A 27796-nucleotide genomic window follows, 5' to 3' on the forward strand; every position below is an offset into this window, starting at 1 on the left:
ACAAAGGAACACCTGTGGAACAGGTTCATTTACCTGAAGCCCTAGAAATGGCGATGCTCTAGTGCCAGAGGCTGGTGAGTCCAGGAGCACAGCAGGGATCACCTGCGGGGAACCTTCTGGGGGTGGCGGCACCTTCCGTATCGTGATACCTTTGTCAGAATCCATTGGGTTGTATCTTTAAAGTTGTGAATTTTATCATATGAGACTTTATATTAATGAAGTCTATTAATATATATATGCATACACACAGTGCACACAAATACATATACACCCCCCAACCCCCCCTGCTGGAAAAAAAAAGTTGGCTGGGATTACATGAATTTATCAGGCTTGTCAGGAGGTGGATTTGACTTTAAGTGAAAAGTAATTCCATTTGATCATGCTAAGTTGGAGGTGATATAATTTTGTAAAGACAATGTCAACTTATAACCTATTTATAATCTCTGAATTCTTTAGACATACAAAGAGTTAGTTACTTTAAGCTCTTGCATAAATTTTTTTTAATTGAAGTATAGTTGATTTACAATGTTGTGTTAGTTTCTGGTGTACAGCAAAGTGATTCAGATATAGCTATAGATTCTTTTTCAGACTTTTTTCCATTATAGTTTATTATAAAATATTATGTTTTTATACAGCAGGTTCTTATTAGTTATCCATTTTATACATATTAGTGTACATATGTCAATCCCAATCTCCCAGTTCGTCACATCACTCCACACCCCCCTGCCACATTCGCACCTTGGTGTCCATACGTTTGTTCTCCACATCTGTGTCTCTATTTCTTCCCTGCAAACTGGTTCATCTGTACCATTTTTCTAGGCTCCACATATATGCGTTAATATACAATATTTGTTTTTCTCTTTCTGACTGACTTCACTCTGTATGACAGTCTCTAGATCCCTCCACGTCTCTACAGTTTTCGTTCCTTTTTATGGCTGAGTAATACTCCATTGTATATGTGCACCACATCTTCTTTATCCATTTGTCTGTCGACGGGCATTTAGGTTGCTTCCTTGACCTGGCTATTGTAAATAGTGCTGCAATGACCATTGGGGTGCATGTATCTTTTTGAATTATGGTTTTCTCTAGGTATATGCCTAGTAGTGGGATTGCTGGGTCATATGGTAATTCTATTTTTAGTTTTTTAAGGAACCTCCATACTGTTCTCCATTGTGGCTGTATCAATTTACATTTCCACCAACAGTGCAAGAGGGTTTGCTTTTCTCCACACCCTCTCCAGCATTTGTTGTTCGTAGATTTTCTGATGATGCCCATTCTAACTGGTGTGAGGTGATAATGTCACTGTAGTTTTGATTTGCATTTCTCTAATAATTAGTGATGTTGAGCAGCTTTTCATGTGCTTCTTGGCCATCTGTATGTCTTCTTTGGAGAAATGTCTATGTAGGTCTTCTGCCCATTTTTGGATTGGGTTGTTTGTTTCTTTAATATTGAGTTGCATGAGCTATTTATATATTTTGGAGATTAATCCTTTGTCCGTTGATTTGTTTGCAAATATTTTCTCCCATTCTGAGGGTTTTCTTTTCATCTTGTTTGCAGTTTCCTTTGCTTTCCAAAAGCTTTTAAGTTTCATTAGATCTCCTTTCTTTTTGTTTTTATTTCCTTTACTCTAGGAGGTGGATCAAAAAAGATCTTGCTGTGATTTATGTCAAAGAGCGTTCTTCCTATGTTTTCCTCTAAGAGTTTTAAGTGTCCAGTCTTACATTTAGGTCTCTAATCCATTTTGAGTTTATTTTTGTGTATGGTGTTAGAGAGTGTTCTAATTTCATTCTTTTACATGTAGCTCTCCAGTTTTCCCAGCACCACTTATTGAAGAGACTGTCTTTTCTCCATTGTATATCCTTGCCTCCTTTGTCATAGAATAGTTGACCATAGGTGCGTGGGTTTGCCTCTGGGCTTTCTATTCTGTTTCATTGATCTGTATTTCTGTTTTTGTGCCAGTACCATATTGTCTTGATTACTGTAGCTTCTTAGTATAGTCTGAAGTCAGGGAGTCTGATTCCTCCAGCTCCGTTTTTTTCCCTCAAGACTGCTTTGGCTATTCACGGTCTTTTGTATCTCCGTACAAATTTTAAGATTTTTTATTCTAGTTCTGTAAAAAAAAAAAAAAAAGCCATTGGTAGTTTGATAGGGATTGCATTGAATCTGTAGATTGCTTTGGGTAGTATAGTCATTTTCACAATATTGATTCTTCCATTCCAAGAACATGGTATATCCCTCCATCCCTCCATGGTATATCCCTCCACTAAACTAAAGTTTTGTGTCATTTTTAATTTCTTTCATCAGTGTCTTACAGTTTTCTGCATACAGGTCTTTTGTCTCCCTAGGTAGGTTTATTCCTGGGTATTTTATTCTTTTTGTTGCAATGGTAAATGGGAGTGTTTCCTTAATTTCTCTTTGCCATTTTTCATCTTTAGTGTATACAAATGCAAGAGATTTCTGTGCATTAATTTTGTATCCTGCTACTTTACCAGATTCATTGATTAGCTCTAGTAGTTTTCTGGTGGCATCTTTAGGATTCTCTATGTAGAGTATCATGTCATCTACAAACAGTGACAGTTTTACTTCTTCTTTTCCAATTTGTATTCCTTTTATTTCTTTTTCTTCTCTGACTGCCATGGCTAGGACTTCCAAAACTATGTTGAATAAGAGTGGCGAGAGTGGACATCCTTCCTTGTCTTGTTCCTGATCTTAGAGGAGATGCTTTCAGGTTTTCACCATTGAGAATGATGTTTGCTGTAGGTTTGTCACATATGGCCTTAATTATGTTGAGGTAGGTTCCCTCTATGCCCACTTTCTGGAGAGTTTTTTATCATAAATGGGTGTTGAATTTTGTCAGAAGCTTTTTCTGCATCTATTGAGATGATCATATGGTTTTTATTCTTCAATTTGTTAATATGGTGTATCACATTGATTGATTTGCATGTATTGAGGAATCCTTGCGTCCCTGGGATAAATCCCACTTGATCATGGTGTATGATCCTTTTAATGTGTTGTTGGATTCTGTTTCCTAGTATTTTGTGAGGAATTTTGCATCTATATTCATCAGTGATACTAGTCTGTAATTCTATTTTTTTGTAGTATCTTTGCCCGGTTTTGCTATCAGGGTGGTGGTGGCCTCATAGAATGAGTTTGGGAGTGTTCCTTCCTCTGCAGTGTATTGGAAGAGTTTGAGAAGGATGGGTGTTAGCTCTTCTCTAAATGTTTGGTAGAATTCACCTGTGAAGGCATCTGGTCCTGGACTTCTGTTTGTTGGAAGATTTTTAATCACAGTTTCAATTTCATTACTTGTGATTGGTCTGTTGATATTTTCTTTTTCTTCCTGCTTCAGTCTTGGAAGGTTATACCTTTCTAAGAATTTGTCTGTTTCTTCTAGGCTGTCCATTTTATTGGCATAGAGTTGCTTGTAGTAGTCTCTTAGGATGCTTTGTATTTTTGCAGTGTCTGTTGTGACTTCTCCTTTTCATTTCTAATTTTATTGATTTGAGTCCTCTCCCTCTTTTTCTTGATGAGTCTAGCTAATGGTTTGTCAATTTTGTTTATCTTCTCAAAGAACAGCTTTTAGTTTTATTGATCTTTGCTATTGTTTTTGCTGTTTCCTTTAGGTGTAACGTTAGATGGTGTTTTTGAAATTTTTCTTGTTTCTTGAGGTAAGCTTGTATTGCTATAAACTTCCTTCTTAGAACTGCTTTTGCTGCATCTCATAGGTTTTGGATCATTGTGTTTTCGTCGTAATTTCTCTCTAGGCATTTTTTGGTTTCCTCTTTGATTTCTTCAGTGATCTCTTGGTTATTTAGTAACATATTGTTTAACCTCCATGTGTTTGTGTTTTTTATGGTTTTGTTCCCTGAAATTGATCTCTAACCTCATAGCGTTGTGGTCAGAAAAGATGCTTGATATGATTTCAATTTTCTTAAATTTACTGAGGCTTGATTTGTGACCCAAGATGTGATCTATCCTGGAGAATTTGCATGCGCACTTGAGAAGAAAGTATAATCTGCTGTTGGATGGACTGTACTATAAATATCAATTAAATCTATCTGGTCTATTGTGTCATTTTAAGCTCATGTTCCTTATTAATTTTCTGTTTGGATGATCTGTCCATTGGGGTAAGTGAGGTGTTAAAGTCCCCCACTATTATTGTGTTACTGTCGATTTCCTCTTTTAATTAGCAGTTGCCTTATGTGTTGAGGTCCTCCTATGTTGGGTGCATACATATTTCTAATTATTATGTCTTCTTGGATTGATCCCTTGATCATTATGTAGAGTCCTTCTTTGTCTCTTATAATATTCTTTATTTCAAAGTCTGTTTTATCTGATATGAGTATTGCTACTCCAGCTTTCTTTTGATTTCCATTTGCATGGAATATCTTTTTCCATCCCCTCACTTTCAGTCTTTATGTGTCCCTGGGTCTGAAGTGGGTCTCTTGTAGACAGCATATATATGGGTCTTGTTTTTGTATCCATTCAGCGAGCGTGTGTCTTTTGCTTGGAGCATTTAGTCCATTCACTTTTAAGGTAATTATCGATATGTATGTTCCTATGACCATTTTCTTAATTGTTTTGGGTTTGTTTTTGTAGATCCTTTTCTTCTCTTGTGTTTCCCACTTAGAGAAGTTCCTTTAGCATTTGTTGTAGAGCTGGTTTGGTGGTGCTGAATTCTCTTAGCTTTTGCTTGTCTGTAGCTTTTGATTTCTCCATCGAATCTGAATGAGATCCTTGCCGGGTAGAGTAACCTTGGTTGTAGGTTCTTCCCTTTCATGACTTTAAATATATCATGCCACTCCCTTCTGGGTTGTAGAGTTTCTGCTGAGAAATCAGCTGTTAACCTTATGGGAGTTCCCTTGTATGTTATTTGTCGGTTTTTCCCTGTTGGTTTCAATAATTTTTCTTTGTCTTTAATTTTTGTCAATTTCATTACTACCTGTCTCGGTGTGTTTCTCCTTGGGTTTATCCTGCCTGGGACTCCCTGCACTTCCTGGACTTGGGTGGCCGTTTCCTTTCCCGTGTTAGGGAAGTTTCGACTATAATCTCTTCAGATATTTTCTCATGTCCTTTCTCTCTCTCCTCCTTCTGGGACCCCTATAATGCAAATGTTGTTGCATTTAATGTTGTCCCAGAGGCCTCTTAGGCTGTCTTTATTTCTTTTCATTCTTTTTTCTTTATTCTGTTCCTCGGCAGTGAATTCCACTATTCTGTCTTCCAGGTCACTTATCCGTTCTTCTGCCTCAGTTATTCTGCTATTGATTGCTTCTAGTGTAGTTTTCATTTCAGTTATTGTATTGTTCATCTGTTTGATCTTTAATTCTTCTAGGTGTTTTTTAAACATTTCTTGCATCTTCTCGATCTTTGTCTCCATTCTTTTTCCCAAGGTCCTGGATCATCTTCACTATCATTATTCTGAATTCTTTTTCTGGAAGGTTGCCTATCTCCACTTCATTTAGTTGTTTTTCTGTGGTTTTATCTTGTTCCTTCATCTGGTACAAAGTCCTCTACCTTTTCATCTTGTCTGTCTTTCTGTGGATGTGGTTTTTGTTCCACAGGCTGCAGGATTGTAGTTCTTCTTGCTTCTGCTTTCTGCCCTCTGGTGAATGAGGCTATCTAGAGGCTTGTGCAAGTTTCCTGATGGGAGGGACTGGTGGTGAGTACAGCTGGCTGTTGCTCTGGTGTGCACAGCTCTGTAAAACTTTAATCTGCTTGTCTGCTGATGGGTGGGACTGGGTTCCCTCCCTGTTGGTTGTTTGGCCTGAGGCGACCCAACACTGGAGCCTGACCCAACACTGGAGCCTACTGGCTCTTTGGTGGGGCTAATGGCAGACTCTGGGAGGGCTCACGCCAAGGAGTACTTACCAGAAATTCTGCTGCCAGTGTCCTTGTCCCCATGGTGAGACACAGCCACCCCCCGCCTCTGCAGGAGACCCTCCAACACTAGCAGGTAGGTCTGGTTCAGTCTCCTGTAGGGTCACTGCTCCTTCCCCTGGGTCCTGATGCACACACTACTTTGTGTGTGCCCTCCAAGAGTGGAGTCTCGTTTCTCCCAGTCCTGTCGAAGTCCTGCAGTCAAATCCTGCTAGCTTTCAAAGTCTGATTGTCTAGGAATTCCTCCTCCCGTTGCCAGACCCCCAGGTTGGGAAGCCTGACGTGGGGCTCAGAACCTTCACTCCAGTGGGTGGACTTCTGTGGTATAAGTGTTCTCCAGTCTGTGAGTCACCCACTTAGCAGTTATGGGATTTGATTTTACTGTGATTGCACCCCTCCTACCATTTCATTGTGACTTCTCTTTGTCTTTGGATGTGGGGTATCTTTTTTGTTGAGTTCCAGTGTCTCCCTGTCAATGATTGTTCAGCAGTTAGTTGTGATTCCCGTGCTCTCACAAGAGGGAGTAAGCGCATGTCCTTGTACTCTGCCATCTTGAACCAGTCTATTGTGAAATATTGAATATAGTTCCCTGTGCTATACAGTAGGACCTTGTTGTTTATCTTTTTTATATATAGTAGTGTGTATGCTAATCACAAACTCCTAATTTATCCCTCTTCCCTTTCCCTTTGGTAACCAGACGTTTGTTTTCTATGTGTGTCTGTTTTGTAAATAAGTTCATTTGTATCATATTTTAGATTGCACATATAAGTAATATCATGATACTTGTCTTTCTTTATCTGACTTCACTTAATATGATAATCTCGAAGTCCATCCATGTTGCTACAAATGTCTTCCATAAATTTAACATGCTAATTGTGATTAATATGATAAACTTCTGCCTTGTGAGTGCCAATTGACAAGTTCCATCTTCCTTTTTTTTTTAATTGAGGAATAACTGACATAATGTATTAGTTTCAGATGTACGACATACTGATATGATACATTTGTATATTGTGAGATGGTCATCACAATTAGTCTAGTTAACATCTGTCACCACATGTAGTTTTTTGTCTTGTGATGAGAACTTTTAAATTTTATCATCTTAGCAGTTTTCAAATCTCAATACAGTATTACTGACTTTAGTAACAGTGCTGTACATTACACCCTCAGGGCTTACTTAGAACTGCAAACTTGTAGCTTTGACCCCTTCATCCATTCCCCGCCCCCCCCACAACCACCAGTCTGTTCTCTGTATATATGAGCTTGCTTTTTTGTGTTTTTATTTTGTAGATTGCACCTATAAGTGAGTTCATAGGTATTTATTTTTCTCTATCTGACTTATTTCACTAAGCATAACACTCTCAAGGTTCATCCACATTGTTGCAAATTGCAGCATTTCCTCCTTTGTGACTGAGTAGTGTTCCACTGTGTGTGTGTATCACATCTTTTTTTACCCATTCATCCGTCAGTGGACATTTAGTTTGTTTCCATATCTTGGCTGTTGTAAATAGTACTGCTGTGAACATTGGTGTGCATATATCTTTTCAAATTAGTGTTTTTATTTTCTTCAGATAAATAACCAGGAGTAGGAGTGCTGGGTCATATGGTAGTTCTAGTTTTAATATTTTGAGGAACTGCCATACTGTTTTCCATAGTGGCTGTACCAATTTACATCCCCACGAGCAGTGCACAATGGTTCCCTTTTCTCCACATCCTCACCAACACTTGTTATCTCTTGTCTTTTTTATTATAGCTATTCTGACAGGTGTGAGGTGATGTCTCATGTGTTTTGATTTGCATTTCCCTGAAGAGTGATGTTGAGTACCTTTTCTTATAGCTGTTGGCCATCTGTGTGCTTCTTTGGAGAAATGCCTATTTAGGTCCTCAGCCCATTTTTTAATTGGATCGTTTGTATTTTGCTATTGAGTTCATTAAATATTTTGGATATTAGCCCCTTACCAGATAATATTTGATTTGCAAGTTTTCCCTCCTGCTGTGTACATGCCTTTTCATGTTGACAGATTCCTTTGCTGTCAGAAGCTTTTTAGTTTGATGTGGTCCCACCCATCTTCTGTCTGTGCTTATAGCCATTTGTGGCACAGAAGGTAATTCCATGCCTCAGCACAGACCGTGCGTTCCCTGAGTTGTCAGGCGTCTGGCCTGGCCGTGGAGGTACGTGTGAAGGGATGCAGGGCCTGGTTAAAGAGCGTGTTTCTGTCTTCCAGATCACTGCACAGTCCCTTAGGGAGGACACAGTGCTAGAGCATTTACTGTTAGGATAGTAAGTCTTGAGTGTGGACTTCAGTGCAAAGAATCAGTGAGTCAGGGTCCAATCTGGAGATGAACACCAATGAGAAGTGGGAACGGGAGATTAATTTATTGGAAACATCAAACAATCTTCCAGTTTGGGGGTCTGTGTGTATCGTGTGAAGGGCCGTGGCTGGACCGTTGGGAGCCTGTGTCTGGTGGAGGAGAGTGCTCGCAGCCTCTGCTGCCCTGATGCACTCCCCCGCCCCAGAGGAGCAGCATCCAGACGGGAGCAGCTGAGCTGGGGCCGGTAGGTGTGTTCTCCAGGACAAGGACAGGAGGCCAAACGCAGAGAATGAGGAAGCGTCTGAGGGGTGGTGTTGGGGTGCTCTGCTTGACTGTGGGGAGACGGCCAGGTCGGGGGGCCTTGAAAGTGCAGGGGGTTCCTCAGAGCATGGGGAGCCAGGTCCTCGGGCTTCCACGGGGCGCACAGGTGGGTGCCTGGGAGCAGCTGCGCCGAAACCCCTCCGCGGGCCCGGGGACCCAGTGCTGGGGACTCGGGGAGGTAGGCATGGGGGGTGAGGTGACAGCGGGAGCACTGACTTTACCCTGTGACGTCCCCCAGCTACAGCCTGGGGCCCCTCCCCATGGGCTGCCCAGTCTGTACAAAAGGGGCATCTACCCTCTGATCAGGCCCAGAAAATGTATTTTACCCATTTTTGTAATTTGTGAACTTTATGTAATTACAGAAGCATATTGCTGAGGTTTGTGAAAATGACATAAGAATAAACAAGCACAAAAGTTAGTAAGTTTCAATCCACTAGTTCAGTCTCTAGTAGAAAATTTTGGTTGGGGGCAGAGGGGAAACTGCTTGAGCAAACTGCTCCCCCCTTCCCCCAGCAAAATCGTTCTCTTAAATTGCTGAGAATGAGAATTAGGAAGAGAGCTGCCTGCCGAGCTGGTTATTATGCTTCTAAATCTGGTTTCCTGGGAAACCTGAACCCCAGTGCTGACAGGCTCCCCACACTTGGCATGGGAGAGGCTGAGTCTTAATGGAAGTTAATAAATAGCTGAACTGAGTAAGAGCTTCTGAGTATCATCCTGGATGTTTATTCCCCTCTTAGGTTTGGAATTACAGGCGCAGCAAAGCCAATCTCAGGACGCGTCGTGTCTGCCCGCGTTGAAGGTGTCGGACATCGAGCCCCGCATCCCGTTCACTGAGGTGGAGGTGGCTCTGGCAGGTCAGTGGGGGGTCTTGGTGCCCCGGCTGGGGTTTAGGCTGCGTCTCAGCGTCCACAGGGGGAGAGTCACCAGTGGGTGTCTTCATAGGACGTTCAAGCCCTGTTCCTAGTCCAGCTCAGCGATGGCAGATGTGGACTCGAGGGCCTGCGTGTGTTTTTCCCCGGGTGGGTCCGACAGGGCCGAGCTGCCTCTGGGGGCGGGGAGGCCTCAGGTTCCGCTGTGTGTGTGTTCATGCAGTTCTCAAGGGCACAGGCATGCTCTGGGCCCCTTGCCCACGCCCACTCCTTAGCCCAGCCGGGGTCCAGGGGCTCACAGCACTAGGTGTCGCATTGTGGGGCACGGAGGGGGTGGCAGCCGCTCCTTCCTGGCATCCCCCCACGTCTGCGCGCATCACTCGCTTCTGCTGGACACAGACATGCCCTGTGGTGCTGACGCTTCTCCACATGGCTGTGATGTGACTTTGCTGCTCCTTCCCGAGCAGGTCTGACAACAGCCTTACACCTTCACTGGTTCCCGCGTCTAGTTTAGGATTCAGGCTGTGTGCGAGCATCCCTTTGACTTGTGTGACATGCCTGTTGTCGTCGTCCCGGGGCCCGTCCCGTTTACCACACCTGATGCATTCATTTGCGCATGTACATGAGGCCTCCTCTCCGGCCCAGGCTTCTGGGAAGTGGGGTTCATGTGCCACTGATCGTTTAACCCCCTCAGGGTAGGTTTATCAGTGAAGTTCATTGTGTTCAAGGAAGGAATCAGTGAAGTAATTTGTCGTCAGTAGATGCCTTAGATCCTCCGCTGGTTCAGGGCACTGCGCTCGGGGTGTAAAAAGTAGAACACACAGTTGTGAGGGACCTGGGGCCACAGAGGCCTGGGGTGTCGAGCGTGGTGGGTTCCAGTGTGCTGTGGGTCATGAGGGTCCTCGGGTTTGGGGACAGGACTTGTTAGGGGGTGAGTTGCGTTTGGGGTGGGTGAAAATGAGGTCACCTGTTGTGGGAGTGGCCTGCCAGAGTCCCTGCCGATACCCAGGAGGGTCTGGGTGCAGGCGGGGAGGGCGGCTGGACTGCAGCTGGACTGTGGGGTGTTTAGAAAACCCCAAGAACGTTCAAAGCGCAAGGATTACTTAGCGTTGAAGACTTTCAGCTTTTGTTGTAATGAAAGTCCAAGAGGGAAATTTGTCTCAATTATGGCAAATGAATAGTGTTTTTTTGGTAATATAAAATGTAAACCATCATCCTTGAAAAGCTTTAGCATTTAAAAAATATTAAATGATGGTTACATGGTTAAAACTTTACTGGTAAAAATTATAAAGAAGTGCCTTTGCTCCTGCAGCTGGGGACATACCCGTCCAGTACTGCACGCAGCCCACCAATGGCGTGGTCTACTTCAGAGCCTTCTCGAGTCTGAACACCCTGCCCGAGGAGCTCCGGCCCTATGTGCCCCTCTTCTGCAACGTCCTCACCAAGTAAGGGGCTCCTTCTGGGGCGAAGACACGCATTTATAGAACTCTGCACGTCGTCTCATATTTATTAGTGGATGTTTTCTGTGTGTGTTGTTTCAGTGTATCAGTAATCAATTTTCAGTGAGTCATTTTAATTTTCAAATCCCGTAGTGTTACAGAAAGATGGATGGTGTATTTGTTGAGAATTTTCCTTATGGTAATCATACTTTCTTACTAAAATACAGTACATTAAAATATTTATAAATGTAGAGCACAAGGTATTACAGATATAGCTATATCTCAACAACTGAGTTCTTTTTAAGATTATGAAGAGATGATTATTTTCATCAGAAAATGTAAGCCTTTAACTATGACGTGTAGGCCTGGGGTCACCCCCGGAGGAGGTGAACCTTTCCCGAGTTCTCTGCCCTTTTATCAGTATGGCTCCCACCGCCTGCCCTTCCACGGCGGCGTGGATTCAGGAAAACTCAGTCATCGCCTCGGCTTGAATTAGTTCTTACATTAGGAACAGCGATTAGAAAGTTTCTTACAAAAGAAGTCGAAGTGACTTTCTTTTCTTAAGGCTCGTTCTTCACATTTCACCCCCAAGACTACCTGACCAGAGCGGCTGCAGCCTGCAGAGTTTGGGGGTGGGGGCGGGAGCAGCTGCTGGGCTGGCAGGCGGTGGTTGGGGGGACATGCTGCATGGGAACCCGGCCCTCCCCGGTGACTCCACGCTCTCCCTGCACAGGCTGGGCTGCGGTGCCCTCGACTACAGGGAGCTGGCCCAGCAGGTGGACCTGAAGACGGGGGGCCTGGCTGCCACCCCCCACGTGCTCCCTGACGACTCACACCTCGATACTTACGAGCAGGTAGCCGTTTCCTCAGCACAGGGTGGTGAGGGTTGGCTTCTCCTGCGTCTTTTTTTCTTTTAAATTACATCATAATTAATTTCTTATTCTTTTTCTTCTGTCATGATTTAGGGTGTGCTCTTTTCATCTTTCTGCCTTGATAGAAACCTACCAGACATGATGCATCTGTGGAGTGAAATCTTTAACAAGTAAGTATTTGCAAAGACGTAAATCCCCAGACATGCCAGAGACCCGAGTCTGCCGGGTCCTGAGAGCAGAAGCTGCATGCCTTTGTTGGTTGTTGGTTTCTTTCCCCCTGTGACTCCTATGGACTCGTGACATCTCCAGGGGCGGTTTACATCATCTAAGAGCCTACACTTAGCAAATTTCCCTGCTGTTGAAGGGGGCGTGGCTGGGTCTCATTTACTACCTTTTCTTTCTCTGCAGCCCCTGCTTTGAGGCCGAGGAGCACTTCCGAGTGCTGGTGAAGATGACAGCTCAGGAGCTGTCCAACGGGGTCCCCGACGCAGGCCACCTCTACGCGTCCATCAGGGCAGGCAGGATGCTGGCACCCGCGGGGGACCTGCAGGAGACCTTCGGGGGGATGGACCAGGTGACGCGCTCAGGGGCGGCTGGGTCTCCGGGGCTCGTAATAGATTGTTCGTGTCTCAGGAAGTCTCACTCAAACTGGCCAAGTTTCATGGGGAAAAAGTTTTTTCGCTCACCCTCCTCCTTCCAGCCTGCAGCCCCTCCCGCACCCCCCCAGCCGAGCAAGTACGCATCCCCCACAAGCACAGAACCTGGCCCTGCCGCTGCCCCACCTCGTATCCCCGCGGGACCCCGTATCAGGGAAGTCTGGTCCAGGCCAAGGGCGCGTCTATCTCTACCTGTCAGTTCTCTGGCTTAGGTGAGGCTCATGAAGAGAATCGCAGAGATGACGGACATCAAGCCCATCCTGAGGAAGCTCCCGCACATCAGGAAGCATCTTTTGAACTGTGATAACTTCAGGTGGGGTTGCAGTTTGTTTCTAAGCAGAGACTCCATCCTCATCCTGTGTCACCACGTGTAGTTTTAGATGCTTTTTAGAAAACGCTTGGGAGACTACAGAACCGTTCTAGACTCCAGATGTTCTAACCATGAAAGAGCTGTTTTATACAGAATTTGAACAAGTGTCTTGGGAGGTGGGGAGGAGGGCAGGCTGCTTTAACCTGGAGCCACAGGTGGACTCCCTGCTGCACGAGTCAACAGCCGATGTTCCGTAAATGAGCCTCAGCGAGACACCGCCGAGGTCCTCTTGCCCGAGGCCACGGTGAAAGCGCAGAGGTTCTTGTGAGAGTAATTGTGCACCAGTTTGGGGTGAACACCAGCCTCTGCACGTGGTCGGCCTTCAGCTCAGGTTGTGACACGAACGAGACTTAAAGGGGACGACAGCTGTTGAGGTGGCAGCACCCGCCTCACCACCAGCGCCGCTGCCTTAGGTGAGCTTGCAGCTCCCTCCCTGGAACACGACCCAGGACGTTGGTCCGGCAGTTCTTGGGAGTCACTAGCAGGCTCTCCCGGACCATCTGGGCAGCAGGAGGTTGGGGCCTCTGGCCAGCAGAGCTGGTGCCCAGTTAGTTCCTGGGCCGCCCGTGCACTTACGGCTGGAGTCTCAGGGAACTTAACCACGGGGACCTTCTCTGTTTCCTCCATGAAATAGTCCTTTGCAGGTTTAGGGCAAGGAAAGAGCATGTTTGCAAAGCAGTTGGTCTAGAGCCTAGAACACGTTGTCATAGTACCTGTTATTTCAACGAAAATAGACTTAGTATTTATGGCCAAAACCAGAAAGGATACAATTTGTCAGTATGTATGATGGTGTCTGTGATTCTGTAGAGTTCAGAAGAGCCACAGAGAAATGTTTTTGGGGAGCGTGGCAGTTCTTTGCCTAATGACCGGTTCATTCTGTTCCAGACAGTAATTACGTTTTCAGTCCTCTGATACTGCAGCCCTGAAGGCGCTGTTGGAGATCTAGTCTCTGCGTCCTCCTTGTTCTCAGGAGAGCACAGAGTTTAGCGGAGCTGGCTGCTTATTGTCTGTAACACACTGAGATAAGGGACAGGCTTTTTTGTACCTGGAAAACATGTAGTGAAGGAAGACGGCTGTAGTGTTGCCTTGTTTGGCTGCTCTTTTATTCGGTTTTTGTTTTTGAGCATTATTTTGTATGTGATTCATTTTTGTTTTAATTATGCAAAATGTAACATTTTTATTTTTCATAGTAATGGTTTTCTGCACATAGACTTTTTTAAACAGATGTTCCGTGAATGCTACTCCCCAGCAAATGTCTCAGGTGGAGAATTCGGTGGACAACTTCCTCAGGACCCTCAGCCGGAGTAAGAAGGAGCGGAAGCCTGCGCACCCACACGTGGTGGAGGTGAGGCTGTGCCCCCTGCCCGCCTGCCTGCCCGTGGGGCCAGGAACCCCAGTGAATCCAAACCCTGTAGTCTGGCCTTCGATGCTGTGCTCCCCTGTAGCCACTTGAGCCTTGCAGTGAAGTCTCCTGATTGGAGGACCACTTGGGCTGGGGATGCAGCAGCCTCAGAGCTTGAAGCCTTGAGCAGATGTGCCCTGACGCTTGTCGTGAGCTCTGTGCACTTCCTGGAACGTACCTTACCTGCCCACGTGAGCTTAGGTATTTACTCATTTCTCTGGGAAACTTTACTTTCAGAAACCTGCACCTAAGGGACCTGGCAGGCACTCCCCATTCACGAGGAAGCTGGTGACGGTGAGTCCCTTCTGCTTAATGCCCTGCCCGCTGCGCATCCGTGGGCCCTTCCGTCACCAGCTGGGCGGTGTCGGGTAGGACCGCTAGGTGCTGTCTGTGGACGCCTTGTGTTCAGTCCACCTGTGTTTAAACGTCACTGCCACATAGGGGTCACCTCCCCTCCTGTGCGCCCTGCTGCCCCTGAGCTCTGGTGGCTGGCCTGGCTTGTCCTTGGGGAGTGACCGAGCAAGATCACACACACTGCCCTGGGAATGGCGTGGCATGAGATGATGGTCCCAGGGGAGTCTGGGTTGGGGGTAGGATACCTCATTCAGCTGTGAGGTGAGGTGGTGCAGGACGAGGTCATCAGTGCCTGGCTGTTACGTGTGGGGACGTGGCTGGTGCCACCCAGGGCGTCGCAGTGCGGGGGGGCTGGGTACTCGGGGCACCTGCCCAGCTGGCCCCTGGGCCACACGTGGTGACGGCCTCTGCCCCTAGGACCCCACCTTCAAGCCCTGCCCGCTGAAGACGCACTTCCAGCTCCCGTTCCCGGTCAACTACGTAGCCGAGTGTATCCGGACTGCCCCGTACGCGGCCCCGGCCCACGCCAGGTGCGAGGGTGTGGGGCGCCGCCGGGACGCTTAATGGTGGGTGCAGAGCAGGTGTGGAGCGCGGCGCTGCCGCCGGGCTCACGGGAAAGTGTGTCTGTGGGAAGTGTCATCACAGCTCCGCTTTTCCATCAGCTTGTTTCCGTGTTTACAGGAATCAGACACTCTGCCAGGCCATCAGGAGTAGGAACGTGTGTTTCAATGTTGAATAGAAAGATGTAGTTGAATAGAAAGATGTAGGTTCAGAAACAAAAACAAGAGGTACCTACTCCTGGGTGCTGGGATTATAGGTGTTTTTTCCATTCTTCTGTATTTTATAATTTCCCTTACGTAACAGAAATAAGTTTCTGAAAAAATGCGTGGAGGGTGGACCCCCCCCATCCCTGTTGGGGATCAGGGCCTATCTGCATGGGGTCTCCACCCTCTCCTGGAGCCTCGGGTTCACTCCTCCACCCGCGTCCCCTCTGCCTGAGTCGACTGCTCTGTTGTAGAAAAGACCAGTCAGGGGGCTGGGGGGCATGAGTGGGCAAGGCCCCCGTCGGGTCGGCCTGGCTGCTGTCCTTCCGGAACCACCTCGGCTGTGCTGGGGCAGCAGCTGTCACTGCTCACGATGGAAGTCATGGGGACGTGGGACCCCTGATAGAAGCTCACGCTGTTGGAGTGTTTTCTGAGGGAGGGACGCCTCGTGTGTACACGCGTGAGTGCACAGCTGACGCAGGGGTTTAAGTAAGTGATGGGCCACACGTTCGCCTGCATCATGGAAACCACTCACTGCTAAACGTTCCGTGTGCCGCGGCAGGTCGAGCAGGAGGGACGTTCCTGTCCCACCCCTGTCACCCAAGCGTCTGAAAGTTCATCTTCCTCACGTTTTTCTCCTATTTTAAAATTTAAAAAGGGTCATGATGTATGTATCACATTACTTGGTTCTAATTTTGTTCTCAGACACACTTGCCATTGTCTTGGGTTACTGTGTGTTATATATTCAGTACTGCCCTGCCAGCTGCGTTGTTTTTAACTCAGGTTTTTTTCATCTTTTCAGTCTCAAGATCCTGGCACGCTTGATGACAGCTAAATTCTTGCACACGGAAATTCGAGAAAAAGGCGGTGCTTATGGTGGAGGCGCCAGACTCAGCTACGGCGGGATCTTCACGCTCTACTCGTACAGGTGAGTCGGGCCGTCTGGCCCCAGTGTTCTCACACGCGGAGTGAACTTCAGAAAAACGCTTCGCCTGTCGTCGCTGGGCCGGCGTGTAACCCCACCCAGCAAGGTCGTTTAGGCTGCAGGCCTTAGGGACAGCGGGAGGAGACAAAATAGCTCTGGGGTTTGGTAACCAGGGTGTGTAAGGAGATGACCTGGAAGCTCTCCGGGGCTGGGCTAGGTCTTCAGGCCCAGACTGTTCCGCCCTTTTACGTCTCTGTTCTGTGGCCCTGCTGCCTCTCTGGCACGTCCGAGATGGAGGGTTTCTCTCTGGCCCCGACTGCTTCATGTCCCGTGACATGGACTGATGTGGTCATGCGGGGGCTGCGGGTCTTGAGGGACATGAAAAATGAGGCGTTTCCCACAAGATGCCCTCAGGACATGCACGTGAGAATGAGGGGCCTTGGAGCTCTTTCTGTTCAGGGGAGGACCCCGGAAACTGGCCTCTGAGGTGATCATTGCGCCGTCTGGGTGCATGTTATGAGCGTCTTCTGTTCCTTCCGGCCGGTCCCCCGGCTCTCCTGTCCTGGGTCACAGTGGTGTAGTCAGTGATCAGGTGGCGAAGTGCGGGTGACAGGTGAGGTCTGCACGGAGAGTGTCGGTGGCTTGTGTGGCCACATGTTAATTTCCAGAGTGCTGGGTTGTCTGGACTGTTAAAACAGCATTAACAACCCCGAAGCATGGAAGAACTGAAGTCATGCCTGGGTGTCCCCTATACTTTTTCTGCCAAACATGTGAGTCTGACTCCTTGGGTCTCCAGGGACCCGCATTCCACGGAGACGCTGCAGTCCTTCCTGAAGGCCATCGACTGGGCCAAGTCTGGGAGGTTCACGCAGCAGGACATCAATGAGGCAAAGCTCTCTGTCTTCGCCGCCGTGGATGCTCCGGTGGCTCCTTCAGACAAAGGTATCTGGCGTAGGTAACGTGCCTCGAGCCGTAGTGTCAACAGCCGGGACCCCACGCGGCTCCCCGGGCTCGCGCCATCCCAGCCTCCACGAGACCGTGCGTCTCAGCCAAGTCGGGAGGAGAGCGTGCTGCGGGCGCGTGACGGGCAGCGGTGTGACCTTTGGTGGAAACAGGCTGTAAAGGGCCAAGGTGGCCACATGCCCCTCCATCATATCGCTTGTGCTCACTCAGGCCTGGACTGCTTCCTGTATGGCCTCTCAGATGAGGCGAAGCAGGCGCACCGCGAGCAGCTCTTCGCTGTCAGCCACGAAGATCTGGTTGACGTGAGCAACAGGTGAGTAGGGGCCAGGTGGTTTAGTGCCCAGACCCTGTGCCCCCTGCTGCTGCCTGGGTGACCCCCACCCATCCACCTGCAGGTACCTGGGCGCTGGGAGGAGCACACATGGCATGGCTCTGCTGGGACCAGACAATGAGAGCATCGCCAAGGACCCGTCGTGGATAGTTAGATAGCAGATGACCCTGACTCCATGGGACTTGGCCCAGCCTTAGGCCTCCTGACACTGAGCTCTGTGCTTTTCTGACCTTTATTATTTTTTTGCAAAACTCTTGATCATATGTATATGTGATCATATATATGTATTTATCATTCTTATGATTTTGCCTGGCAAGTCAGACGAAAACTCTTATCTTGAAGAAGGAAATAAGTGCCAGAGATGCACAGATTATAGTTTTTAAGACTTTCTAATGCTATGAATGCTTATTTTACCTGTTAATCCTAGAACATGTATTTTAAAAATAAAAGGTGACTCTGACCTACCTATGCTTTATAGTCATTATTATTTTAAATCACTTTTTGTTAAAGCAGTTTTTAGGGCCTTTATGGAAATGCACGAGCAAAGGGACAGAGGTGTCCCGACGTCTGCTCTCCACTCACCCTGGCGGCGGGGCTGCACCAAGGCCGCGGCTGCGGTGGACAGGCCTGGAGGACGTGGGGCTGGGGAACAGCATCAACTCTGACTCCGGGATCTGACTCCTCCACCCCGTCAGGCTGTCGGACAGAAAGGAAACTGCCGGCCCTGCCTTGAAAGGAACTGAATCCCCTCCTCCGCCTCCTGCAGGTGCACAGCAGGGGCAGACTCAGCTCATGTCTAAAGACTCAGGTGCGCATCCACCCCTGCCCCCCCCCCGGGGGGTATCACCTTACCTGGCGCCCTGGTCCAGGGCCCTCCCGGTGCACTTGGTGAGTCACCCACGCGCCTGCCAGTCAGAGTGCCACCTCTTTCCTCCGGGTGCCTCTGTCCTTGCCTGTCTCCTGGCTCCCCAGTTCTCTAGAAAACATGTGCCTGTATCTGCCGACAAAACCCTGAGAGCCACTCACACCCTGAGGTTTTCAACTCCCACTTAGAAAACAAAGAAACCGGGCACTGTGGTTGGCTTTTAGCAAACATTTAATTCTGCGGGAGCCAGTTTGTGAAGCAGGACACACAAGACAGCACAGCTGACACCCCGTGCGGGGGGCCAGGGGATGGGGAAGGTGGGCCGCGCTCAGGGTTCACTTGGACGATGCTCACGTAAAGTGCTCATAAATAACTTAAACGTTACAAAATGGGCAGGTGGGGCGTCTAGATGGTGGCAGGCTCCTCGGGCCCACGAGGCTGCATGGGCTCCAGCGGGCCCGCGTCCGACACCTCGAAGCTGGCCTTGTACTTGGCCAGGATCTTCATGAGGGGCCGCAGCTTCAGCCACCACTGCTCCTTGGGGATCCTGTGCCTGTGGGAGGGGGAGGGGCAGCTGAGCAGGGCCTGGGCCCCCCACCCAGCAGGCCTCCCTCCCGCTCCCTCCCACAGGGCCCCGTGCACTTACACGAAGTCCGTCTCCTCCTTCAGCTCGGCCACGGGCTGGAAGAGCAGGTTTCTTTTGCTTATTCCCAGCACACAGACGGAATCGTCACTTACAAATCTTTTTCCTATAAAACAGAAAAATGATGTAAGAAAATGAGGGGGTGAAGTCAAGGTATCGGCACAAATAACCAACGTCTGGAGTGAAGGGAGGACGAAGTGCTGCGGGCACTGAAAAGAAGAGGGTATTACAAAGATTTTCATGCTAAATTTTCTGAAAATTTAGATAAATTTAGAACTTCGTGGAAGATAAAAGACAGATTCAAGGAACAAACACCAGCAGGTCTATAAACACTGAAGAAATTCAGCTGTCAGCTTTCCCTGCACAGAAAGCAGAGCTGGGATGCAGGTAGAGGTTTAGCAAACATCCAAAAATCAAAACAAAACTTGCCTTAGAAATGCTCTGCCCGGGGAATCCCCCCACCCCAGCCTCTTAGACGCTAGAACAAGGCTGCCCACCCCCACCACAATGGACAGAGCGGATGGGGCCAGCCTGCAATGAGAAGAGCATGCACAGCCGGGGGTGTCAGGGGCGCACCCCAGGAAGGCGAGGTGGCCTTAGCACTAGCAAGTCGGCTGAAGGAAGTTCAAGTGACCGTCTCATTCGACGCAAGTGTTATTATCATAGCCTTCACAACTGAAAAACTACTTAACATCAGAGGTATCCAGTAACTATTAAAGACCATCAGCAAATAGTAAGTTGCAGAAAGAAAGACTTCAGTTAAATATTAGTAAGAATTCTCAGTCATGAAACATTGAAGGCGTTCCTTGTGCCATTAGGGTCGAGAACAAGACAGGAGTTCTGCTGTCACTATGTCAGGATTTCTCTGGAGGGAACACAAACACCCACAAAAAGTATCAAGGAAAAAACTAAAAGGTTGTATACAGATGCCATATGTGTGGATAATAAGAACCAAAAAACTATCTACAAATTACTAGAATTGAGTGTGTAGAAAGTTACAGATTGCAAAAATCAGTGTACAAAAATGAGTTGTTTCTGTACACCAGCTATAAGAAACTAATACCATTTGCAATAATATATATTTTTAATAAATTTATTTATTTTTGGCTGCATTGGGTCTTCATTGCTGCTCGCAGGCTTTCCCTAGTTGTGGTGAGCGGGGGCTACTCTTTGTTGTGGCACGTGGGCTTCTCATTGCGGTGGCTTCTGTTGTTGCAAAGCACAAGGCTGTAGGCGCACGGGCTCAGTAGTCGTGGTGCACAGGCTTAGTTGCTCCGCAGCATGTGGGAACTTCCCAGACCAGGGATTGAACCCGTGTCCCCTGCATTGGTAGGGGGATTCTTAACCACTGCACCACCAGGGAAGTCCCATACAATAATTTATTTTTAAAATCACTAAGTCAGGAATAAACTTATCAAAAGATATGCAAGATCTTTATGTAAAACGATGCTTTAATATAACAAAAGGCCTAAATATATGGAGATTAAATGTTCATGAGTTAGAAGTTCAATACTTTAAAAATGTCAGCTCTTCCTCCAAATGATTTATTATTTAAATGTAACCACCACCACCCCCAAAACAAAAAATCCAACAGAATTGATGGACCTTGACACAAAGGGCCAGGAATAGCCAAAACTGGAAGAAGGCCCAGGTAGGACTTGCCCTACTAGATATTAGTAATTGTTCACAAAACTGGAACATTGGCACAGATCGGTAACTGAATGCCAAAACATCAACCTAACAATCCAAAAATAGTGCCTTAAGTTTTTGGATACCTGGTCTATGATGGAGTTTATATTGCAGGGTAGGGGAAAAAAACGGATTTTTCAATGACTGGCACGCAAATAACTGTACACATGGAAAATATTACACCTTAAACTGCATATCAGTTCAAGTGGATTAGACAGCTAAATGTAAAAGGTGAATATTTTAGTAACACAAAAAGCTCAAATTTTCAAGGACAAAGTTAAAAAAATTGGGTACATTAAGATGAAGAGCACTTGGGATTTCCCTGGTGATCCAGTGGTAGAGAATCCACCTTCCAATGCAGGGGACATGGGTTCGATCCCTGGTTGGGGAACTAGGTTCCCACACGCCACAGGGCAGCTAAGCCCAGGCGCCACAACTTCCGAGCTTGTGCCGCGTGCCGCAAACTACAGCCCACGCACCCTGGAACCCACATGCCACAACTAGAGAGAAGCCCGCATGCCACAACGAGAGATCCCATGTGCCGCAGCTAAGACCCAGTGTGGCCAAAAAACTTAAAAATAAAATGAATGTTAAAAAAATTAAGAGCGCTGTGACAGGGCGAGAGAGAGTCATGGGCATATACACAGTAACAAACGCAGTAAGGTAGACAGCTAGTGGGAAGCAGCCGCATGGCACAGGGATATTGGCTCGGTGCTTTGTGACAGCCTGGAGGGGTGGGATGGGGAGGGTGGGAGGGAGGGAGACGCAACAGGGAAGACATATGGGAACATATGTTTATGTATGACTGATTCACTTTGTTATAAAGCAGAAACTAACACACCATTGTAAAGCAATTATACCCCAATAAAGATGTTAAAAAAAAAAAAAAAATTAAGAGCGCCTCATTAAAAGATAACCTTGCAGAAAATGACAGGGTTTGCCACAAATGGGAGACACACGTCTGCAACATGTGACTTTAACAATATAAAATACGGACTTCCTTATAAAATATTAAAAATCCCTCTAAAATCAAAATATTTTTAAATCCTAAGATGATATAGACAAACAAGAAATCGTCGGATAACATGAAGCAGTAACAGAATAAACAAGAATGACGCATAGGCAGGAAGGTCCTGGCATTTCCCTCATAACCTAGAGGTTTAGCCACTTACAGCCACGGTGGGGGTGGGGGTGGGGCCTGTCTCAGTCCCACCCAAGTCCCACCCAGCATCACAGCAATACTTCAAAGGTGACGGATCCATTCTCGTCCTGCAGGCGAGCCTGGGGTGGGTGAGACTGGTCTGAAGAACCCGGCCCAGGGTCAGGGCAGGATCCAGAGGCCCTGGTTGGGCCGGGTGGCCGGAGGGGCCAGGGTGGGCCACAGCAATGGTCTCAGAAGCCGGCCCTACAGGGAAACGCACTCTGTGCTTCTCTCACCTAAACCACAAAACCAGAGCCTTGGAAGGTTTAATCCTACGAGGTCAAACCCTGAAGGAGAGCCGGGGAATGACATCACCAAATCCCGAGCTTGCTGCCAGTGGGACAGGACGGAGTCAAACGTGGAGAGAGGACCCACCAAGGAGGACATAGTCCAGGCACCTCCCCATCCTCCGTCATTTTCTCCAAAAAGAGAGGCCATAAGGAATCAATGAAGAAGCCAAGTATCTTAAGTAAAAGACAGTTCAGAGCGTCCACGAGGCAAAGAAACACAGCCAGGAAAGCTCCCATCTGGGGTCTTGCTAGCGGAGCCCTCACCGTAAGGCCAACTGGCCCGAGGCAGGGGAACACAAGCAGATTCACAGGTTGCATCAGACCGAAACTCTCCGGACCACCCAGTTCCAGAAACTGCCCTGGAGACATTCCGGACCACCCAGTTCCAGGAACTGACCTGGGGACTTTGCACCCGGCCCAGCCTTCCCGCCTTTCGAGGGGCGGGACTAACGGTCCCCCAGGATACCCCAAAAGACCACCAAATAAGGAATACCCTGCGCCCTCCCAGATTCACCACACCCCTTTCCCTTCTTCCCCTATAAAATCTTGCCCAACCCTCGCCCGGGTGCGACTTCTCGGGCCCCTTTCTCTCGGACCAGTGAACCTCGCCTGGGAGCGCTCCCTAATGAAGCTCCTTGAAGCTTTCCTCTGTTTCACGGTGCCCTTTGTTAAGATCTGACCTTACGCTCACGAGCTGGCAGTTTTCCATTAAAGGAAGACAGATGTTGCCACGTGACTGGAACACCTCCCTCAGTAATGAGCATTTTGTTTCATTAATTACTTTTATTCCTAATTATAACCTGAGTCTTAAGCAGCAGCCACAGAGTTGAGTGAGAGCTGATTCTGTCCCATGCAGTCCAAGGCTGGGTGGAAGCCAGGGAGAAACGGGGACCCAGAGCACGGCCCCCCCAGCGCTGCGGCCGCCCCGCTGCCCACTTGGTACCTCTCCCCGCCGGCTCCTTCAGCTTCGCGCTGATCCACTGCATGGCTCTGGCGGAGATTTTGGTTCCAAAGTTTCTATCAAATGGAGAAGGCGCCCCACCCTGTTGGTGGTTAGAATTACCTGAATGTTAGTTACACAGCGACACCTTTCTGGCTGTTAGTTTTTTAAAATGGAATAGAAATTAAAATGACTATTTAACAAAATTCACATCACATTTCTGAGAGACTCAAATTTGTAAATATGGGTTTTGGGGGGGTTTTGTTGCATATTTCTATCTCCTTGTATATGGCTGGGACCAAACAAACCAAAACAAACCCCATAACTCCTGCAGCCAAAGCCCAGCCCCTCAGGCATCTCAGTGCTTCCCCGAAGGAGGAGGCTTTTTTAATCAACCAACCGGTCAAGGAACATCTCTGTTATTTTAGAATCTTTAGCAGGATTCCTTAACCTTGTTTTGGGGTAGGTTACGCGGGTGGGGAGGGGTGGTCACGGTTCCTTTAAGAATCTGATCAACTCTGTGGGCTCGCTTTCACAAAGGTGCACACACGCCCACCAGTCCATTATGTAGTTTCAGGGGATTCAGTGCATTAATGGGCCCTGAGCTACAAGTTCCTAAGACACAGGACTGAGTGGTGGTGATGGACAGGCCTGCTGTCAGGGGACCGGGTCCCTCCACACCCACCGCCTGCCTTGTCGTCTGGGTGCATTTATATGTGTACCCCAAGATTCTTCCCAAATCGCTCCAATTTGATGGAAATCTCAAAGAAGTATCATCTGTCTGAGATTCCAATTTAAATGGGTAATAAGGCCTGAAACTGGATCAATAAGGCCTGAAATTTGAATGTCTATCCACTCAACTGGTGTCACTATTTATATGAAAGTGGATGGTTTTCCTTAAAAAGCCCATCTGCCCAGATATCACAAACAGTGGAAAGGATTCCTGAGGCTGGTGATATCTGGTGTAACAATAACACAGTTCAGATGTTGATTTTAATCATCTTGGAATTTACCCATGAATACACATTCTTTTCCAAAATGGCTAAAGTAGGACACCCATCTGAGAAAAGTCACAAGCATCTGGCCGCCTCCCTAGCCCACGGCCCACCTGCTGCATGTGACCCAGCACGTTCTTCCTGCAGTCGAACACCCCCTTGCCCTCCTCTGAGTAGAGCTGGTAGATGAAGTCGGTGGTGTAGTTCTCACTGCAGCTCTCGTTCCTGAAAGACATGGCAGCTCGCTCCCATCCTGCCCGCTGCTGCACATGGCCTTCTCTATTAAGGTCAGTGGCTTAAAGAAATGACTTGCAGAATCTTAAACAAGAAAACTGACTACACAGCAAAAATGAATTTTTAAAAATCACCGTCCAATTATTTAAATGCCTGCAATTCTGAACACAAAGCAGCACAGTGACTCCGCTCATTTCTCCAGGATTCAGAGGGATATTGTGCAGAGAAGTGGTCGCTCGCGGTGGGTTAGGCGAAGCGGGTTCTTTCTGAGCAGCCGGGGCGCAACTGGGGGCAGCCAGAGGCCCCTTACCTGAGCACGAGTCCCCTCTGGATGGTGGTCTTCATCTTCTCCGTCAGGTGCTCCACGTTGGACTAGGAAAGAGTGTTGTTCCCTTAGGACACTTTCATTAAGCGCCTACTGTGTGCCGGGTACTGTCCGGCCCTGTGACAGTGGCAGCGGGGAAGTCGGGGCAGCTGCTCCGAGTTCACCTCGTAGCGGAGAGGACAGCAGACGCGTGACGTATCAGCTAGTGACAAACACCAGGGAACCTGTAACCCAGCAGCCCACGGCCACGGCAGGGGGAGGGGGGTGTCACTGAGTCAGTGCCACGCATGGCGTCCATGAGAAACGCTTGCCCAGATGAACGGTTTCCCTTGAACACATCAGTGTGTGTATTCCATGTACTCGCCTAGAGCTGCTACTTTCCTCCACGGCTCCTGATCCATTTCCATGACAGTGTTTTCTATCTCAGAGGAAAATACCTGTTACCTGACTTTATACAGAAACTCGTAAAACTGCCTACCAAGCATTTTCAGGCCAGGAGAAACCTAGAGACTCAAATCGGTGCACAAATTTTCTAAGGAAGGACTGTTGTGTCTTGAGAAAGGAAATGTGCAAGAAAGGGAGAGAGTGACACAAAAGCAAACATTTTTAGAAAGAAGCATGCTGCAGGTAGTGAGTGTATTTCCTGTCCTGGTTTTAGCTGAAAACACCTACTTTGCTGCGTCCCTGCCTGGTCAAGCCTCCCCGGTGGGCGCCGGGCAGCCCTCATTACGTCCTGCGGTCCCAGGGGACGAGGGGCTCCTCTGGGCAGGGGTGCTGTCCTCCAGCTGCTGCACATTTCGCCCCACTCAGCCCCACAGGGACACCCGAGCTCTGGCCTTGTGTGTACCCCACAGCCTGGACATCCGTAGCCATCAGCCGGCAAAGCACCGGCTCCCCTGAACACGTCCGCATCCCTGTGGGTGTGGGGCCTTCCCAGGAAGGGCGATAACTGCTTCGTAGACAAGAGTGTAAGAGACAGAAACTTACAAGCTGGGGTTAAAGAGCAGCAGGTGCCCGGAAATGTGTCTGTTCCTGCTGTTACCCTGTCACCGCGGACAGAGCCCTAACGCGTCACTGGCGTGAGTGCTGTCAGACGAGGGGGGTGGCGGCGGGTGCCCGAACCTGGCGCATCACCAACGCCTCTGTCGACCCATCAGGCGGCAGCGCCCCCAGCCCTGTGTCCGCGTACCTGCAGGTCCCGGATGTCGAAAGGCTCCTCGAAGATGTAGGCGGCATCGGCGCCGGCAGCCAGTGCCCCCATGTTGGCCAGGTAGCCGCAGTAGCCCCCCATGGTCTCGATGATGAAGACGCGGCGCTTGGTCCCGCTGGCCGACTGCTTGATGCGGTCACACGTCTGCACAGAAGGACACGGTCAGGCCACGTGGGACATCATCCTACAGCCCGGCCCTGACCTCGGTCGGTGCGCTGGGGCCCCTGCGCCCTCTGCCCGCGGCCTCGTGGGGCTGCGCTGCCGGGCTTGTCGGGCTAGGGCAGCGGGCAAATCCCTTGCTTTATTTTCTCCTGGAAAGCCCCGTGGACGCTTGGACCTGGCTGTCCTCAGTCTATCCCTGGACTACTTCCCGTGGGGCATCTCTCCCCAGAGCCAGACGATGGTTCCAGACCTGCCCCCGGAAGACTCGCCGATATGCAGATGGTCGTCCCCCCCACGCCCCCACCCCAAGGAAACGCCTGCACCGGGCCCTCAGGGACACAGAAACCCATCCAGCCACCGTCCTCTCTCGGGGGAGCCTGCAAGACCCCTGCCCTGGTCTGTCCACCACACACGCTCGTGTCTGCATCTGGCCTCGCTCAGCCCTTCAGGAGCATCACACCAGTCTCCCCCGCTGCCTGCCCCAGGGGCCTCTCACAGCCTGCTCGTTGGGGCTGGACTGCGGCCCCCAAAGACACCCAGGGCCTCGTGCCTGGAACCTGAGACTGAGCCGTTATGTGGGAATGAAATTCAGCATGCGTGGTCGCCAGGACTGCAGGTCCCCTCTGCCAGGGGCTCTGGTGACACCTCGAGGCCTCTCTCCACAGGAGTCACCACAGCACAGGTTTCTGCAACTCAGTAATTCTCTGATTCGGGGGTGGGGTGCCTTCCTCGCTAGACTGCAAATCCCATGAAGACGGGAATCACACAGTCAGCGCTCAGTAAGTGTCTGACAATGAAAGAAAGAAAAGCAGGCAGCATCCTGCCCCATCCATCAACCAGTCACGGGTAACTGTACAGGGTTCCCTAAATCAGTCCGAACAGCTCTGAGTCCAGAATGAAATCTTAAATGGGGGGTGGGGGCTTGGGAGACCAGGGGTCACGTTTCGCGGAAAACAGGTTTGTGCACCAAAGTATAACACCACCCATGTGGAGGTCCTCACTCCAGTGCTTCGGGTTAAACGAGAAGGAGCATTTTGATGAACAAACACAGGCTCCCTTCCATCTATTCCTTACTATACTTTCAATGTGTTTGATGGATCGTCACCCTCCCCAAATAGTTAGATTGATTTAATCAAAATTCAGTGCGCGCTTCAGCCGGTGGGCAGCTCTGCGTTCTCCAGGAGCCAAGATAGGAAGAAGAAATCGCATCAACGCGACCCATCTTGTCTTCCCGGTACTTAGGCGGGGATGTGGGTTCCCGGCAGTGCGGGGGTCACAGGGGGCGGGAGGGTTTCCACGGGCTCCTTTATGTGGCCTTCGAGCACTTAAACCTTCCTGCCTGGTCTTTGTCTCAGAGGAATTCAGGGCTGGGGGTGTACAGGCCCCTCCCAAGCTGCAGGTCATGTGGGTTCCTTTCCTGACCCATCCTGACACTGAAGGCGGAGAGTCACTGTCACTATCGCAGAGAGCAGCATTGTAACCACCTGACAGCAAAGCCCCTCTCCTCTGAGGCAAGTACCTGCGTCTCGGCCCCGACTCGGGGACGGTGAAGAGGGAGCCACCGCGGGCGCCTGGCAGTTGACCCGGCCTGGGCAGCTGGGAGCCCCGGGGAGCCAGGCGCTTAAACCCCTGTCAACTCTCTCATTCACCCAGGTTGTGTCTGAGGCTTGAGTTCACTTGATCTAAAAATAGCAAGTCGTCCCGGCAGCGTCTCATCCAATTGCTGAGAGCAGGGCTGGCACGGAAGAGGCCGCAGGACCGTGCGCCCCAGTCCCTGGTGGGTGGT

General features: G+C 48.8%; 2 protein-coding genes across 6 annotated transcripts in view; one reads left to right on the forward strand and one right to left on the reverse strand.

Annotated features, from left to right (window-relative positions):
• PITRM1 (pitrilysin metallopeptidase 1) overlaps positions 1 to 17941 on the forward strand; it is a 31651-nt gene extending 13710 nt beyond the window's left edge. For 3 of the 4 annotated variants that reach the window (XM_079914017.1, XM_079914018.1, XM_079914019.1), the window contains 13 exons: positions 9249 to 9365; positions 10693 to 10825; positions 11553 to 11673; positions 11785 to 11861; positions 12100 to 12265; positions 12560 to 12660; positions 13942 to 14062; positions 14357 to 14413; positions 14891 to 15003; positions 16040 to 16165; positions 16959 to 17104; positions 17336 to 17438; positions 17521 to 17941. In XM_079914017.1, the coding sequence (XP_079770143.1) occupies positions 9249 to 9365; positions 10693 to 10825; positions 11553 to 11673; positions 11785 to 11861; positions 12100 to 12265; positions 12560 to 12660; positions 13942 to 14062; positions 14357 to 14413; positions 14891 to 15003; positions 16040 to 16165; positions 16959 to 17104; positions 17336 to 17438; positions 17521 to 17614 (1475 nt within the window). In that variant the 3' untranslated portion in view covers positions 17615 to 17941. Of the gene's footprint in view, positions 1 to 9248; positions 9366 to 10692; positions 10826 to 11552; positions 11674 to 11784; positions 11862 to 12099; positions 12266 to 12559; positions 12661 to 13941; positions 14063 to 14356; positions 14414 to 14890; positions 15004 to 16039; positions 16166 to 16958; positions 17105 to 17335; positions 17439 to 17520 lie in introns of those variants that run through there. The other variant, XR_013827221.1, reaches the window with a different exon arrangement.
• Positions 17115 to 27796, reverse strand: part of PFKP (phosphofructokinase, platelet) — a 181791-nt gene continuing 171109 nt past the window's right edge. For both annotated transcript variants that reach the window (XM_079914020.1, XM_079914021.1), the window contains exons 17-23: positions 25828 to 25992; positions 24624 to 24685; positions 24193 to 24304; positions 23088 to 23187; positions 18968 to 19070; positions 18039 to 18874; positions 17115 to 17418 (exon numbers count right to left, since the gene is read on the reverse strand). In XM_079914020.1, the coding sequence (XP_079770146.1) occupies positions 18727 to 18874; positions 18968 to 19070; positions 23088 to 23187; positions 24193 to 24304; positions 24624 to 24685; positions 25828 to 25992 (690 nt within the window). In that variant the 3' untranslated portion in view covers positions 17115 to 17418; positions 18039 to 18726. The remainder of the gene's footprint in view (positions 17419 to 18038; positions 18875 to 18967; positions 19071 to 23087; positions 23188 to 24192; positions 24305 to 24623; positions 24686 to 25827; positions 25993 to 27796) is intronic.

Source organism: Stenella coeruleoalba (assembly GCF_951394435.1).
Source record: "Stenella coeruleoalba genome assembly, chromosome: 2".
In the NCBI taxonomy this organism is placed as follows: Eukaryota; Metazoa; Chordata; class Mammalia; order Artiodactyla; family Delphinidae; genus Stenella; species Stenella coeruleoalba.